We start from the raw sequence: 17337 nt of genomic DNA, 5'->3' as shown, positions 1-17337 counted from the left end.
CTGAAGATCCCACTGAGTGGAGCTGTTGTCACCTAAATCTGGAACTCTGAGTCCAGGTCAGTGTCATTTGCAGGTCTTTTAACTCGCCAGTTTTAAACAAGGACTGTGAATCGTATTCTCGAAGGCCCAGGGTCCTGCGGCTGGAAGACCCATTCTGTATTCCACCCATGTTCCCATCAGAGCACACAGCATAAAATGTGGTGTCTTATCAAGCGATTTTCAGATGCTTCTTCGAGTTGTTGGAATGTGGAAGCTTCAGAAGTGTAGTTTAAACATGATGCGCACTTTATTAAAAAGCTTTACAAAATTGTTTTAAAAATGTTTTACAAAAGTCTTCTTGATATAAAAAGTTTTACAAAAGACTATTTACAAAGTGCCGTGCATCTGCTCGGGAAAGTAAAACAAAGGCAGAAATAAGACAACATGAGCTCGATATAACCCAGTAATTTAGACATAATGTTGCTGCCTGGACGTTTTCTTAGTGACAACAGTAAAACTTTCCAAAGCTGTTCTGAAGGAGCAGAACTAGTTTTGGGTGAATTTCAGACTGTAAACACTTTTCTTCCCTGCATTCAGCTCAATATTGTTTAGTCTTGAGGTAAAAAAAAAGACAAAGCAACATTTCCTCCTGATTGGCCCACGTTCTGCAACAATTGTAAGTGAGGAGTTGATCCAGCTGAACCAGAAACGCAAAAGTGGAATTTGTTTTGTTGAAGATCCTGCTCAGCTCCTGCTTTAGCACCATTGAACACAACGCTAACTTAGCACATCTTGCTCCTGTTTCCTGTGGAATTTAAAATGATTACACTATTCGTTGTCACTACCAACATAACAGAACCTTTATAGTTGCAGATCAACTTGTACACGTGTCTTCTAGCATCTCCACTAAATGCCTGAATTCAGGTTTATTCACTAGTGATCAAATTTTCATCTACCAAGCAAGAAAAGTAACATTGTCAATTTTGCATATCCTTTCAGTTTCTCATGTCTGGCTGTCTCCACCTCTCCAGTAGCTCCTCGAGTCACCTGATCCCCACACCGACCTGTGCACCTGCTCCTCATCTCCTCGTCAGTCACTTAGTATAAGAACCTGCTCCTTTTCCCTACGTCAACTCAAAAATCCTGATTAGCTGTCAGTCTGTTTTTTCCCTTTACATTTTCTGGTCCCTGTTTTGTTCGGCTGGCATTTGCTGATTGGGGGCCTCTTACCAAACTCCTTTTGGGAGCCCTCAGTGTGTGTTTTAAGTCTGATTTCAAATCACATCTACATTAAGCTGGGTAAATCTGTAACTGGATCCTTCTGCACCTGTTTTGACTCCGTCCAGACTTAAACAGCAGTTTTCACCACCTGTTTCTGTGGCCAAACTGGTGATGGAAGTAGTGCTGCATTTTACTCTCAAAAGCAGTCGGATGTCTTCACTTGTTTTTTAAGCGTGTTTGAGAATCAGTCCTCCACCCAAAGAGGAAGCCTTTGTTTTGGTATCTTCATGTTAATGGAAGATTGTGCAGAAACAACTTGAACTGCCTGGGGCTGTTAGAAGTTACCCAGCCTAATGTAGACCTAATCCTCACTCGATGCATCGGACCACTAAGTCTTATGATACAGGAAGTGTTGAAGGTGACACATCACTCAAAAGCATTCATAGTGGCAGTATTTACAGTTGCAGCCATCTAAATCATATTGAAGTGATGCATCACTTAATGCCCCTACAATCCCCAAAATTTGTGACACATTTAGTTTGGACCTGCATCAGTCAGCTCTCCGTCTTTTCCGGTGTCCAGCGAATCAGTGTTACATTTGCTGATAAAGTCCCGATCGCATCTCTGCATTCCCAGAGTTCCTTGGTGCATTGCCTGCAGCTGGAGTGCCAGTTCCGTCCAGGCCCAGTGAGCGGCGGTATGCTGCAGAGAGTCTGTACAGGACGTCGGGCCGTGGTCCGGGGTGGGCGTCGGCCTTCTGCGTCATCAGCATCTCAAACAGCGTGCTGACCTCAGATAGGAGGGCCCCACCCAGTGGGCCGTCCTTCTCTGGAGTTTTACCTGAGGGAGGACGTTAAAAATAAGTTCTGACTGCAGCAATGATTCAAATGGGTGGTTTAGTTTTTGTATATGTGTACAAAGCTGTCATGGAACATGTGGATTTTCACTTTTGATGTCTAATAAAACATGAATAAATCTTTGCTTTACCAAAGGTGGAAAACGAGGAAGAGGACTCCAGGCCGTCCCGGGGGACGAGTTCACTTTCAGGGGATGGAGGCTCGTTGGGGACAAAAATGTTGTCGTGGTAATCACCGATGAGTGGGAGAGACAGTCTGGCCATCCAAGCCGGGTCGCTGACCTCTGAGAAGACGTCATCTGAGGAAAGAAAGGGATCTGTTCAACGTGCTTGAACTGCATTTGTTTAACTGGGTTTTTGTTTTCTGTGAAAATGAGTCTAGTTGTGTTGATTTATCAATGAGAACATAAATCGCCAACAACCTTGGTTTTGTATTTTCACTCCTTGGGAGCTTCATCTCAACTGCTCAACAGATTTTCCTAAAATGTACTGATCACATTCTTCAGTGCTTTTAAATTTGACCTTCTTCTCTGGCTTCACTTTTTTTCTGACAGGTGCTTCTTGTTAAAGCCATTTTTCAGCAAGACAATGATCCAAACCCCACTATCAACTCAACAAAATACTTTATCGGAGGGAAAATGTGGAAGGTTTTGTGCTGCTGACCAACCTGCTGAAGAGGACACTGAAGGGACAAACGCACCAAAACAAACAATAGCAGAAGGAGGCTGCAGTAAAAGCCTGGAAAAGCAAATCGAAAAGACAAACCCCAATAATTTGGTGACATTAGAGCTTCGCAGGTTTGATGCAGTTATTGCAAACATGGGATGTGAAACCCAATATTCAGTTTTACATATTGTAATTCTGCACACATCTGCAGACAATTGGTGTGTCCACACATAAATACCACACAGATGCATAAGAGACGGTGTCTTTCCTGAGTAACACTGTGTTTGGATATTTGTTTGCTCGGATAAAGTCAAGCACATTTAAGCTCAGTACTTGAGTAAACGATCACCTTCACAGATTGAAATCTTCTGTCTCATGTCCTCTTGATGGAAATCTGTTCTTTCATCCAGGTTTGTTTGCCATCTGTCTATTTCCCCGTCCTGATACAACTGACCAGGACACATTACACATGAAGCATTTCAGCCTTTGTTTGTTGGTTGGATAAGACTGAGGTGAAACAAGGAAGAAATGACGCGGTGGTTTTATGTGGCTGCTGTCAACAGGCTTTTCCTGCCATCCACGCCGTCCGGCACACTTTGAGCATCACGTCCACAGCACCGTTATTAAAAAAAAGAAAAAACACAGCTCCTGGCCTACTCGCTGCCTCCAGTCTGACATCGCAGTCACTGTGTGAGGCGTAAACGCTGGGTGTGTTTGCGTGAAAACACACAAACCATGTCTTTGAGTCACAAACACGGAACATGATTATACATATTCATTTCATTGATTTACAAAGGTGAAATAACCTCGACCCTTAAGTTTGACATTCTCATTTTCTTCCCTTTTATGCTCAACACATCCTGTTTACGTCCTCTTCTTCCTGACTGTGTGTTGTTATCTGGCCTTGCAGCGACTTGACGTCCCATCCGAGCTATTTCAGGTTCATCTGATCTAATTTAATCCGGAACCATAAAAGATCTCAGCACGTCGTTGGAATCAGTTCATGTATGGGAAGCCACAATAGATCAAGTGTTTCAAAACAGATCATCTTTAGAGCATCTGAAACCTCTTCTGTGGTTGTTCGGTTGCTTGTTACCATAAATGTAATCATGTATGATCCAAATGGTTCTCAACCGTGGTACAAAGCATCAGAAGGGGATGAAATACTCAAAATCTGTACTTGAGTAAAAGTACAAATAAACAAACAAGTAAAAGTACCTACTTAAGTAAAAGTAAGGAAGTACATGGTATGTATTTTACTTAAAGTATTAAAAAAAAAGTACTCCACTATTTATTTTTTCCTGTCTCTTTCTTGGGACCAGTGTTGCTTTGAGTACATAACTGTAAAGGTCTGTGCTTCTCTTGGAGTTTTATTTTGTTCTTTGCACCTGATTAAATCCAAGTGAACACAGTGGATGGTCGTGACCACACAGAGCACTAGTGCATGTAGCTGCTCACTTCAGGAGAGAAAAGCGCTTCAGTCAATCAATTACTGTGTGAACTAGCAGGGACCAGCTCTGCCCCAGCTCTCAGCGAAGTAACACCCAGAACTCTCATCGCTCTGCTTTACGTCTGATCCTTTCTGAGCACGTGGCACAAAGAGAGAGGGGTAGGCAACGGAAAGTTCAGTTAGGAAAACATTTGGGGCGCTGGTTCGTTATATTGTTTGATTGACTTTTTACACAATGAGCCCATTTAAAGGCACATTTTACAACGAATTCAGCAGCGTTATGTCTAAGAATAGACCATCAGTCCAGATCTTGGTAGACAGGCCAAACTCAGCACAACATGCAAAAGAGTACGATTGCTGCATACAGGCTCACTTTGAGTTCTGCTACTATGTATTTGAGTCGTTGGTGACTCATTTTCATAAGAAAAAAGATCAAAGTGGTTAATTATGAAATGTGTAAAATAACGTGGTTTCAACGTGTAAAGCAACATTGATTAAGTGCAGTAAAAAGTAGAGATATTTGCTCTGAGATGTCTCTAACTCTACTTAAGTACAGTAACGAAGCTTTGTTAGGCTTTTTAGACTGGGTTAGTGCCCCGATTCACATTTCAGAATTACTGAATTAAATTCCTACATTACTAAACATAAGTGCCAAACAATTTTCTGTCCCCACTTTTGATGCTTAAAACGTTTTTTCACTGCGTTACTAAAGTTAAAATGTGTTGGACCAACAAAGTAACGCTGTTTTAGTGCAGCTCTCGTCCCCTCTCAGCTCATCAGCCCTCTGAAGAGCTGTGGTCTCCTTCATCTAACCACAACCAGATGCAGGGAATTAACTTATCATCACACACACATACGTACACAGAGTGCGGTACAGACCGCCCTCAGAGTTTAACCCCCCGTGACCCCTTTCATCCCTTTGTTTTGGCAGTGGTTCTCCACCAACACTGAAACCACTTTAATTAGCTAAATGCATCCTGTTTGAGCAGATCCTGTCACATCCTATGTTCCACCTGTACATTACACTTTTTTTAAGAGAATCACACTTAATGCTGCACAGAACCACATCGAGAGCTCTCAGCCCCACTCCCTTATATTAAGCTGCATATTTTTACCTGCTGGGGACTATTTTCTTCAGCGGACTCATCCACGTTTGTTGGTCGAGTGAATATTTCCAATTGACTGTGTATGTGGAAATATGCCAACAAAATGACCTACATAGATGTGTAGATAGTTTCAGGGCAATAATAGAACACAGACCTTGTGCACATACACACAATGCTTATCAATATGATTAATTCAGTGTGTCGGATTTATTGTTTTACTATTTTCTCTTCAGTTACTCATCAAACACGATGCACCAACACAACGGAGCCACAGTCCGAACGGATAAAGAAGCAAACGCACACTCGTACTGTACGTAGACTTCAGAGCTGAACAAAGACACAGGTGTGTGTTCATAAGATTCGTCATGACAGTTTTAAAGAAGAAGAAGAAGCTACAGGTTAAAAAAGTGTAGTAGAGAAAGGAATGTGTTGCCCCAAAGGCTTCATCAAAGCTTCAACACACCGCGTTGTCATTGTGCTCTGGTGTGACTTACACTTATAATAGATCCTGCAGGGTACAAGGTGAGTCAAGCATTACACACACACACACACACACACACGCACAAACTCCCACACAGTCTTTTGTTTCTCTCTGGGTCATAAAGCTCCCTCTACCATCATCGGGCGGTAAACCCCTCTACTCGCCCCAAGGCTCTGACCACCACAATACCAGGAAGAAGTTGTTGTAACACACAAACACACCTGCAGTACACACGCACAAACTGAGAGCTGACTTACACTCATGGTGGTATTTCCTAAATTCTGAATAACAAATGTGCTAATAAGGGAATGTGTGTTATGATGTTTGGCAGCTAGAAAATGTTGCTCATGTATTAAATAGTACAACTCGAACAGCTGTGGACAGCTGCACATGCTACCTGTGAAACAGTGAAAGTTGTTTTTCTATCTTTCTACCAGCCTGGTATCAAGATATTAAACCTGCAATCTATTGCACAAACTTCCAGAAACGTTGCGACACTGTAAAATGTAAAGTAAGTAGCTCCCTTTTTAGATTGTTTTTTTGATTTATAATGTGATAAATTGTCTTTGAACTATTGTTGATCAATGATAGGTTTCAAATGATTTGTAAATCGTTGCATTTTCCCACAGGTTTCAACGTTTCTGGTAATGGAGTCTGTATTAAAACACCCAAAAACACGGAAGCTCAGAACATAACGGGTTGTGGTAAGAAGCTCAGATGAGTGGGGTATGTATGGGTGGATGTGGATGTAGAACCTGTGTTTTTTTTCCTGCGGTCTTCCTGTTTTCTACATTTGTCAGTATGGGTCCATTGTAAGTGCTGTCTCCATATGTTCTGAAGTGGTCACAGTTCAGCTGCTTTTGTCCCGACAAATCAAAGAGTTTCAGCAGGAGGTCGAACAGTAACCTCATTGACTCCGCTTCACTTTGCAGAGTTAAAATATAGAGACAGCAACAGTGGGATTATGTGATATGGACGATCTTTTGATATGTTGCTTTTGAGTTTTTTTGCCCTTGAATTGTGGGTTGGTATCGGGTGAGTTGCAACATGTGTGAACAGCAACATACGGTGTTTATGGCCCCTTCTGCTTTTTAATAACTATAATTTAACAGCTGTGCTCACTAGCCACTTTATTAGGTACACCTGTACAATGGAAAACAGCAGCTCTGCCATGAATTTTATAATTTCTCAGTTTTTAGATTCCAACTGTCATTTAGGTGATAATTCTACTCTCTTTTTATTATTGAGGTCATAGTGGCTAGTGGAGTCGCATTATTAGAAGAGATGAATGGTAAATGGTCTGCACGTATATAACTGTCAGATCAGTGTGATGTCGTGTGTGTGTGTGTGTGTGTGTGTGTGTGTGTACCTGTGTTGTTAAGTATGTTGTTGAGCCCCTCATCCAGCTGTGGGTCTATGGGGGACTCTCTTCCTGGTTCCCAGTCCACATCACCAGCCTCGCTCTCCCCATGCCCACTGTCTTTGGTGCTCTGCCAGTCTGAGTCCTGCCCTGCATATCTGTACAAAGTTGACACACATGCAGGTATCAGACATCTTGAAACACAAAAGGATAAATGTCTGCAAGAACAGTTTTTTTTCCCAGAGATAAACAAAGAACAGAAATCCTGATTTTAAAAAAACAGACAGACATGGAGCCAGTGGTTTTGGTGATGTGCTGATAATTCTTGAGGTGGCAAATCCCCTGAAAACCACAGCTACTCTCACTCACACTCTCAGACACACACACACACAGAGAGAACTGAAAACAAGTGCAATCATCACCTCAGAATCAGATAAGATGAATAACATTGTGATCCTCAGTACCGGATTAAAACGAGGAAGCTCAGGGTGACTAACTCCGTGTCTGTGAGCTCACCTTTATTTGACTGGCACATCCTGTCTGAGCCAGTCTTTAGTCACACAGTTGGCAGGTTCAGCTCTGTGTGTGTGTGTGTTTGAAGTAAAACACACATATATGCATCAATGTCATGTCAGATCTAATGTCATCTCCACAGTGAAGCTGAGGTGCTTCCTGTTACAGACTGTGAATCACTCACACAGAACTGCTGCAACCTGCTGTACACACACACACACACTGTACATGTTATCTAGCATAGTCAAAGGCCTTCGGCATGAGAGACCACACATTTTTATATTTTAGTTATAGAAACACACACACAGTGTTAATACTAAATCTGACAGAAGCTTGTTTGAGAAAAAAGTGTCTTCAGAGCAAAGCAAACATGGAGGTGGCCTGTCGTCGTCACCCAGCCCGTCATTTAGTAGCATCTAATTTAAAATGTATTGTTTCATTCTGAGGAAAAGTGTGGATGGAGTCAGAATGAAAGAGGCTGGGAAAACAGAATCAACATGGTGTAAAGGTTTTGAGTCATTAAACATAAAGAAATAGTTTCTTCCTTAGTTTCAAACAAGGCTGGTGGAAGCTACTGCTTCACTAAACAACATCCCAGTCGCTCGCTTGCATTGGCTGTTGCTGACTCCCACACTGCCCCTTTCACACTGCACCATTTCAATCTTTGATTCCAGTCTAAGCCAGACAGGAGGAATAAGATCCCGTTGGATTCTCTTCACACTACGGGATCACTTGGGCCTGTGCCCACCAGCCTCAAGTCGGGGAAACCCACCCCCCAATTGTCGAAAGGGGGAAACCAGACCCTACATTGCTTTAAGCCAAACAGTCTATAAATGTCCTCGCAAACGTCCTCATAACAATGAAATTAAACTCATATTTCTCTCTCTCTGTCTCTCTCACAAATGTGCATGCACACACACACACACACACACACACACACACACACACACACACACACACACACACACAAACTTTGGGGTTAGGAGACACTCTTCCTGTTACACTGAGCATTTGTGTCCTGTTTGTCTGTTGCTGTTATTTTAGTCAGAGCAGGTCAGTTGGTCAGCGACACTGAGGAAGACATTTATCAGCTGTGACTTGTGTCTTTCATCACTTTTACCAAAAGCAAATATTCCAGCTCAAGCTTCTCTGATGCACAGGTATCTTTGCGCCTGTCTCTAACCTGAAGAGAGACATTTGCTTAAATAGACCAGGATGGACTACAGTGGAAGAGGTTCTCCGAAGGTCTGTCATGGCTCAAGAGAGGCTCAGACGGGTCCTTTGATTCAAACTGTGGAAACCAGAACAGATGAATGAGAACCACATGTGTTTCTGGTGCAAATCGCTCTGCTGTGCCTTGGTAATCAGCAACACTGTCAATACAAACATCTGCTCCATGTATTTAAAGCTTTGTTCACTACAACATGTGAAGGCAGCAGATGTAAAGACTTAAGAGGACTGTGCTGAGAAGAGATGATGCAGCACAAATCTGCTGCCTCGAGTTCACCTAGATACGACCACATGATGGGTCCAAACACAGATAACCCAAAGTTCACGCACAAATGGCTTGTTTTTACCAAAACAAAACTTAAAAAGACTGACATGTCCCCTCTAATGTCTGTCTGCTCCGCTATCAGGAGGCAGCCTGGTTTGATCAGGGAGTGCAGCAGTGATCACAGCCGGAAGCCTGCAGCCAGCTGGCTCTGAAACAAACCCAATGATGATGAAAGCGATGGAAAAGGGGGGGAAATAAATCAAGACTTCTTTTTACATTATTTCCAACTCGCAAGTGGAAGAGATTATGATTGTGCTTAATAATTGGTGTATGTGCACGGTCGTTAAATGTTCAACAAATGCAGGTTTAGGATTCGTCCGCACATTTAAAGAAATCTGCACTTGGGACACATATTATACAGAACACTCGAGTTCAAATACTGAGTAGAACAGAGTTGATTATCTTCAAGTGAACTGAGCATCTGAAGTGCTCTCTGTGCTCATTTCCGACCAACCATACACACATTATTCATATCAGATCCATCCAACTATAATATGCAGCCACGTATCCCATGCAGGGGCTGTCGTAGCTGTCGTAGCGGGATCCACCCTGGACAGGTGACCAACCTGACCAACCTAACCCACGCATGTCTTCGGATTATAGGAGGAAACATGTAGCAGAGCTAAACCCTCCACCACCGTGCTGCTCACAGTGCCACTCTTCTTTCTGAGAGGAGTGGCACTGTGACATTACCCTGGATTTCTACTAGTCAAATGAGTAAATTCCACAACATCTGCCAATGAAGGAAGTAGCATCTGTTGGTAGCCACGATATTTGTTATAGGACAAAGTAATGTAAAGTAAGACCTGCACTGGAGCAGACGATGAGTTAAAAGAAAAACTGGAGCTCTGGCCTTTGTTGTGGTTTTGCTGAGTGTACAGATCAGAGGCACAGGGTGGAGGAGGAGGAGGAGGAGAAGGATAAGGAGGTAGGTGAAGAGGAGGAGACAACTGACCTTCCGGTGCGATGAGAATATTTGTTCCCCCTGAAGTTTGGCCTCGGCTGCAGCTGCCCCTGTCGGAGGAGCGAGAGGAGCTGGGAGATCTGCTGCAAGGAGGAAGGACAGAAAGTTGTTAGAAACGTGCCCCCACATGTTGGTCTGACACCTGTAGAATAGAAAGTGACTCTGATCGTGCGTCGCTGCCTGGGACAGTTTCACACGGACACCTACAGTGAACTGTGTGCCAACTGCAGCTGGTACATTTATTCTGCCGCTACCACACAAGGCATTGTTGGTGTCATTGATCATTTTGAAGCTAAAGTGCTCAGTTTACCACATCCACTCTTTGTGTGGCACAGACAGCCCCCATGCCGAAAGGACCCCACACACACACAACTAAAAAAGAGAGCGTCAACTAAATTACGTCCTACTAGTCATTTTGTGTTTCATGTTTTCGCTCACTTGTGCGACATTTCAGCTGTTCTTTGTCTTTTTATGATCATTTTGTGGAAAGCTTTGGCCTTTTTTGGGTCAGATGTAGTCTCTTCAGCCAGTCAATGTTTTGATTGCCTTTTTCATATATCTCTGCAATTTTTCTGTCTTTTCTTTTTAATCTTAATGATTTATGTCTTTTTGTATTTTTGAAATGTTCAAAAAGAAATAATAACACTGACTGTATCGGTCAGGACTGGTGATAAGTGACAGTATCTCTGTTGATTTAGCTGGTTGAACAATGAGTGCAGGTGATTTCAGTGATGCTCAGGTGCAAAATGAAAAAACATTTTCTTTTTTGTTACAGCTTAACAGTGTGAGAACCAAGCAGCTGTGTTCATCTCACTGCTCAGAGGCTTCTGCTGATGGCTCTGTTATACAGCGGAAACACAGTCCACACCAGGGAGGAAACCCTGCACACAGACACACGCACTGAAGGGAAGGCGTGCGTGCGTGTGTGTGTGTGTGTGTGGACTGGCTTACTAATATTTGGCTTTGTGTTAACCATGACATTTTTGCATTTGTGTGTGTTTTTGCATGTGCAAATGGCTGCAGCGACAGGAAATGGCCAGTACCTAACAGCCTATTCTTCTCTGTCCTGTTTCCTTCCAGGGTGGACTACGAAATATGGACACGTGAAAGTGTGTGTGTGTGTGGGCTGAGGTGAACAGTAAATCCCCCTCCTTCCACCAGGCCTCTTCATCTGCAACCTCAAGGGTGGAGAGAAAGGTCTGAAGGCAGAGAAGTGCCAACTGGGCCAACTGGGAGGGGAGTAGGAAAGGGGGGATACTGGGCAAAAAAAAAGGCCTCTTCCTTTCTTTAATGGGACTCACGTGAGGATCTTGGACCTTGCTGAGTTCTTTGTTCTCGGTGTGCTGGGCGTTAGCAGCGACTTTTGCCCTCAGTGACGCTGGTTTTGGTTTTACCTAGCACAGTACATTTACATTTTCATTCAAACAGGTGTTTTTGATGCCAATGTGATGATCATGACCTTCAGTTAATAAGCTTTTAAATTTGTAGAGCATCGATCCCAGTTTATATTACAACCCCAATTCCAAAAAAGTTCGGATGAATGAAATGATTTGCAAATCTCATCTTATTCACACACTCATGTTATTTATGTTCCATTGTGAATAAAATATCAGATGTTACAACTCGGACCTTTTATCATTTCATGTAAATATGAGCTCATTTTGAATTTGATGGCAGCAACACATCTCAAAAAAGTTAGAACAGGGGCAATGTGAAGATGGGCAGAGGTTCACCGATCTGTGACAAACTGGGTCTGAAAATTGTGGAACATTTTAAGAAACACTTTACCATCCAGAGAACGTCTCTTTAATGGAAAGCCCTGCATATTTCAGCAAGACAATGCTAAACCACATGCTGCATCCATCCCAACAGCAGGGCTTCACAGGAGAAGAGTCCAGGTGCTGAACTGTCTGCAGTCCAGACCTTTCACCAATAGAAAACATTTGGTGACAGTTTTTATTAAAATGGGGGATGCTACACAATGGCAAACATAACCTATGTGTAATGTAATTTGCCCAAATGGAAAAGATCTCTGAAGATGCTGAGTTTTAGCTTTGCAGGTGTTGGTATTGAAGAACATGATTGGATCTGTCAGCTTTGTGGGTTAAAAGAAGAGAAATGAAATGCAATTATATTCTATATTGTCCTTTGTATTATGTGTGTTATACAGTGTTTGCTCTGCAGAGTTGTTTTTTTCTCCTCCTGCTGCAGCTGAGCTCAGTAAAAATGATATTTTGGGTCATTTGCAAGTGACAGGACACCGTGTCGGGGTGGTGTTACACTACAAACACATCCCATTTACTTTTGGCTGTCCTGATGCCCCCACCCCCCACGTTGAACCCTCCTCCTCCTCTTCTGGTTTCAGTCTGAATCTGATATGTGATATTCGTTAAAAGGGACTGTCAGAGTTTCTCAGGTGGGGGATTACAGCCCGTGATACATGAGCGTCTGAATAAACTTCCTGCATTTTGGCTTCATAATCACCCGTCAGCTAGCTGCACCCTCCACCTCCACCCGACTCTAGCCTTCAGGCTGTCTCAAAAGTGAGTCATCATGCAGGAGGCTGAAAAAGCAGAGAGGCTGCTGGGAAAATGTACATGTAAGAGAAGCCAGTCTGTGTGTGGTGGGGGTGTTGGGTAGGGGGGAACTCTTACTCTCTAATGGACTCCACTTCAGATTATTCTCAAAGCCTGCAGGGGGAAACTTAATTATGCCAACACTAACTGTAAGCACATGTTGAAATAAATGTGATCACACATTTTAGATGGAAGTAAATGACATTTAAATGAGAGGCGGCAGCAGCACATTAGCCTTAATGTGTAAGCTATAGTGGAGAGTGTAAATAGGAATACATTAAAAAATAATCATGCAGATTAAGTTAAAACATTAAAGTAATGTAAATGGATACGTTTGTGAGTAAAGCTGTGTTTTTTTTTCCTGCCTTGAAACCTACTTGAGAACTTATAATCATGGATTTAAGCCTTGAGGCAGAAATTAAAGAGTTTTAATGAATGCTGACCTGAGTGAACTCAATTTTAAGTTTGATATAAGTTTGATATCTTCTCTAATGAGTACATTTAAGTACATTTAAGTACATTTACGCCATATACATATAAAACATATGCATGTTCTAAGGTATGTAATGTGTTTTTATAATAAAAATACAATTAAAGCCAATTAAAAAAAGTTGACTCCCACAAGATACCAAGGATGCTCACCTGCACCTCTGGGGAAGCTGAAGAAAGCTCAATGGAGTCTCCAAATGCAGCCATGGACAGACGAACTAGGTTTTGGAGCATCTGTCGATGGGCTGCATCATGTGCTCCGCGACCCTCTGAGTTCTTTGGCTTTCTGAGAGTGGCCTGGGATCCCGAACACGGCGGCTCCACCTCTTCTCCTTCTCTGTGAATGTGACGCTTCAAGGTGCTCGAATGCGAGAGCGAAGAAGAAGATGAAGGGTTCCTAGCCTTCCGAAGAGTTCGATAAGAAGTAGCTGGTGTCAAAGGCAAAGTGCCATCAAGCTCAATGTTCCCAGGTTTCAGGAGAGTTCTGCATTGTGGGGGAGATGCATCACCATCTTGGTAGCCTTGAGAATGCAAACTTGTGTTCATTACTGATGCCGTTAACGTATACTGTCTCTGATTCTGTTCCTCTGACATCACTGGAGGTGGAGCCAGTGGCTGGCCTCCGCTGTCATCTTCAGGAGGGTCCTCCTTTCGCCCCCTGATGACAGGAACAAGCTGGATGTCAGACTTTCTAATGTTTTTCTGCGGGCGCCGAGGATGGCGCGTGTAGGTTGACTCAGCCTGCCTGCAGTTGTAAGCCCGGTTGTCCCGTTTCTCCGGACGGCAGAATGTTGTCACCGTAGCGATGGCCAACAGAAGCAGCAGGCAAGTAGCGCCCAAACAGATTGCCATCATCATGGTAGAGCTTAGCTGTGCACGGCTACCAGGTGAGGAGTTTTTCAAATGGTCTTTCAGATTGATAAATGTCACCTCCAGAGTCACCGTGGTGGACAGGCTAGGGGTGCCCTTGTCAGATACAGTTAGGTCCATCTTAAAGGTTTTCCCAATGAGCTCAGTTGCATTAGTCGTGTTAATAAAGAGCTGGCCTGTGGTCTGGTCCAACCAGAAGAGTCCATAGGGGTTTCCATCACTGATGAGATACTGGAGATCTCCATTGAGCCCTGAGTCTGGGTCTTCAGCCTTTATGGTGGATGCAAAGAATCCAAGTCCTTCTCTGACAAAGTGATTGATTGGTAAAATAGTAGATGTCTCTTCCATGTCATTTCCCAACTCAGTCACAATCTCCCCTTTGTCTGCGTCCACAGGTACACTTAAAGAGGCCACACCTTTTCTGGGTATTGGCTCTTTGATGACTGGGTGGTTGTCATTCACATCCTCAATGTCTACCTGCACGGTCGCAGTGCTGGTGAGTGGTGGAAGACCTTGGTCAACCGCCTCAACAATGAAAGAGTAGGTGTGCAATTCCTCATAGTCCAGAGGGCGCTGGATGCTTATGACACCACTGGTTGGGTGGATGGTGAAAGATTTTGTGTTAGTATCTATTTCACTGGAGCTTTCTAGGTCATTGGAGTTATGTATAAAGTATGTTACTTTTCCGCTGAGGTCCAGGTCAACATCGTGGGCTTCAACTTTCAGAGCGCTGTAGCCTGCAACATTGTTCTCCTTGAAGGAAGCCTTGTAAAGGGAGTTGGAAAACACAGGGGCATTGTCATTCTCATCCAAAATGTTGACAGGCAGGTGTTTTACACAGGACAGGGGAGGATCTCCATAATCGTGGGCGAGAACTGTAATGTTATACTGCATAACCTTCTCTCGATCTAGGGTTCCATTGGTGACAATCATATAATTGTTGCCATGGATCCGTTTCAGCCGGAAGGGACCAGATCCTTGCTGAATGTGTGCTCTTACTTTGCCATTGTCTCCAGAATCTGCATCAGAGACCATCACCAGTGCAAGGAACGTGTCATCCCGTGCTCCTTCCAGGACAGTCGCCACTGGTGAGTTGGGTGGAGTCCATGTCATGTGTATCCTCGGCGCATTATCGTTAACATCTCTAAGTTTGACGTGCAGTTTGCTATGTGAGGGGATCGCATTGGGCCCTCGATCGCGGGCCTGGATGATTACTTCATAAGACACCTGAGCCTCATAGTCCAGGGGTGCTTTGAGACTCACAGCTCCACTTTGTGGATCCACAGAGAAGAACCTCTGTATCTCTTGACGCGTGTGCTTACTGATTGAATACTCCACCTCCCCATTGGCACCCTGATCTGGATCAGTGGCCTTGAGGTTGATTATTGTTGTCCCACGTGCTGTATCCTCAGGTATTTCGACAGTGGGACTGCTATCCTCAAACGTTGGACTATTATCATTTGAGTCCTGAATATTAACACAGACTAATGTGCTCCCAGATTTGGGAGGGTTCCCTTTGTCCCAAGCTACCAGAGTAAGGTTAAAGGAGGCTTGAACTTCCCTGTCCAGTTCTTTGATAACCACCAATTCTGCCTGTTTTGTCCCGCCATGAGCAACCGTCACATCCAGAGCAAAGTGCTGGTTGACAGACAGCGAGTAGGTCTGAAGACCATTGGGCCCCGCATCAGAGTCCACTGCTCTGTCCAAAGGGATTCTCATACTGAGGCTGGCTGTCTCTGAGATCTCCACTTCCTGAAGAGCACTTGGGAAGGTGGGACTGTGGTCGTTCATGTCCATCACCTCCACACGAACTGTGAGGCAATTTACAGCACCGCTCTTCCTGTAAAGGACGTTAAAGGCCACCTCACACAGGTCTGACCCCCTGCACAGCTCCTCCCTGTCCAGCCGACCTTGGGTGGAGACGACCCCGTCCCGAGTACTGACGGTGAAGGGAAGGGCTTTCCCGTGTTCCACCACTTGGAAATCATCCAGAGAACCACCTTCGTCCCTCTGCCGGAGGTCATCCACCAGACGGCCGACCTGGGTTCCCGCTGGCTGTTCCTCCCAAACCCGGTACCGGATAGTAATTGACGAAAGCTCAGACGAGCTACCCTCAGAGCACAGACTCAGAACCAGAAGCAGAGCCAGCAGCATGATTGCGAAGTAACAGTAATCCCCTGTCGTCTGGCTAAACTGACATTTCAGAAAATAAAAAAATATACTTTAAAATGTTTTACTTTGGAAAATAAAGTGAAATGTATCTGCAGCTAACAACACATTAAATGAATCAAATGTTTTTCTCAGAACAGTTTAGTTTTTTCTTACAAAACACACAAGCAAGCTAGTGTAGGAAAGTGTTGAGTAAATCCCTAGAAAAAAAAAACACCATCATCTGGTCAGGAGACAGTTATAGAACCTATAATTAAGATCTCATCCTTTCTCAGTTCTTACACTCTAAGCTTCTCTGCCTGCTGCTGTTACTCACTCATTCAGCTGCTGGCGTCCAGCCTCTCACTTCATCCTCCTTTACTCAGGAAAGTTTTGCTCCAACTGAGAGTTTGGATGTGGGTTTCCACACGCTGGCAGAGTCCCGGCCAATCCAGAGGGAGGAGGAGGGTCATATGCAAATGAATTGACTCAACACATAAGATAAGACCTCCTGCCCCTGAGGAGCACAAATCATTGGTGCTTTTAAAGAAATATGAGACCACCACTTTGTAACTTATAGCTGTTCTCCCCCTCTGTTTGTGTAAACTCATCACAACCTGCAGACCAGGCCTTAAATCATTTGGGACATTTGTGTTGAGTTAATCCCACTGGGACTAAAAGGCCACACTAAGGCATATCTGAACTCCATTAGAGTGACGTATGGTCTGGGGTCCTGACAGCAAAAGTACAAACACAGATTTGAAGATTGGCTGTCATCATAAATATGGCAACAGCTTCAGTGCTGCCAGACTGTAACACTCTGCTCTGCATTAATCTGTCTGTGAAAGCATATTCCTTAAATCAGTGGCAGCTTTCTCTTCTCTTGAGAAGATGTTTGTTGTATGTCCTTGGAGATGATCACACAGTTCAGAAGTTCGTCCTCAATGTGACAAAACCCCACATTCCAGCTTTTTCCCAAATAAACTTATGAAGAGTTACAATGTTCAGCTCTAACCACAGGCCACGGACGTGAAAATGGTTCCTGCAAATAAACATCAGGAGCTCATTTCTCTCATCCATTTGCATTTGAAGATCTCTCAGTT

General features: G+C 43.8%; 1 protein-coding gene across 3 annotated transcripts; it reads right to left on the bottom strand.

Annotated features, from left to right (window-relative positions):
- Positions 1 to 262: 262 nt before the first annotated feature.
- On the bottom strand, positions 263 to 16658 carry pcdh12 (protocadherin 12). Of its 3 annotated transcripts, none has more exons than XM_067518866.1 (6): positions 16572 to 16658; positions 13370 to 16279; positions 10143 to 10234; positions 7129 to 7277; positions 2188 to 2355; positions 263 to 2040 (listed from the first exon to the last, which is right to left on the bottom strand). In XM_067518866.1, exons 2-6 carry the CDS (start codon positions 16238 to 16240, stop codon positions 1793 to 1795), a joined length of 3528 nt encoding a protein of 1175 aa, XP_067374967.1. In that variant the 5' UTR covers positions 16241 to 16279; positions 16572 to 16658; the 3' UTR covers positions 263 to 1792. The 3 variants fall into 3 exon arrangements, with proteins under 3 accessions (XP_067374967.1, XP_067374969.1, XP_067374968.1); XM_067518868.1 differs by having other exon boundaries at positions 10143 to 10231; XM_067518867.1 differs by having other exon boundaries at positions 13370 to 16622.
- Positions 16659 to 17337: the final 679 nt, after the last annotated feature.

The sequence above is a fragment of the Channa argus genome, chromosome 10, assembly GCF_033026475.1.
Source record: "Channa argus isolate prfri chromosome 10, Channa argus male v1.0, whole genome shotgun sequence".
NCBI classification, from domain to species: Eukaryota; Metazoa; Chordata; class Actinopteri; order Anabantiformes; family Channidae; genus Channa; species Channa argus.
Note: the sequence above shows the minus strand (reverse complement) of the source record. Positions and strands in the feature narration are given on the sequence as shown.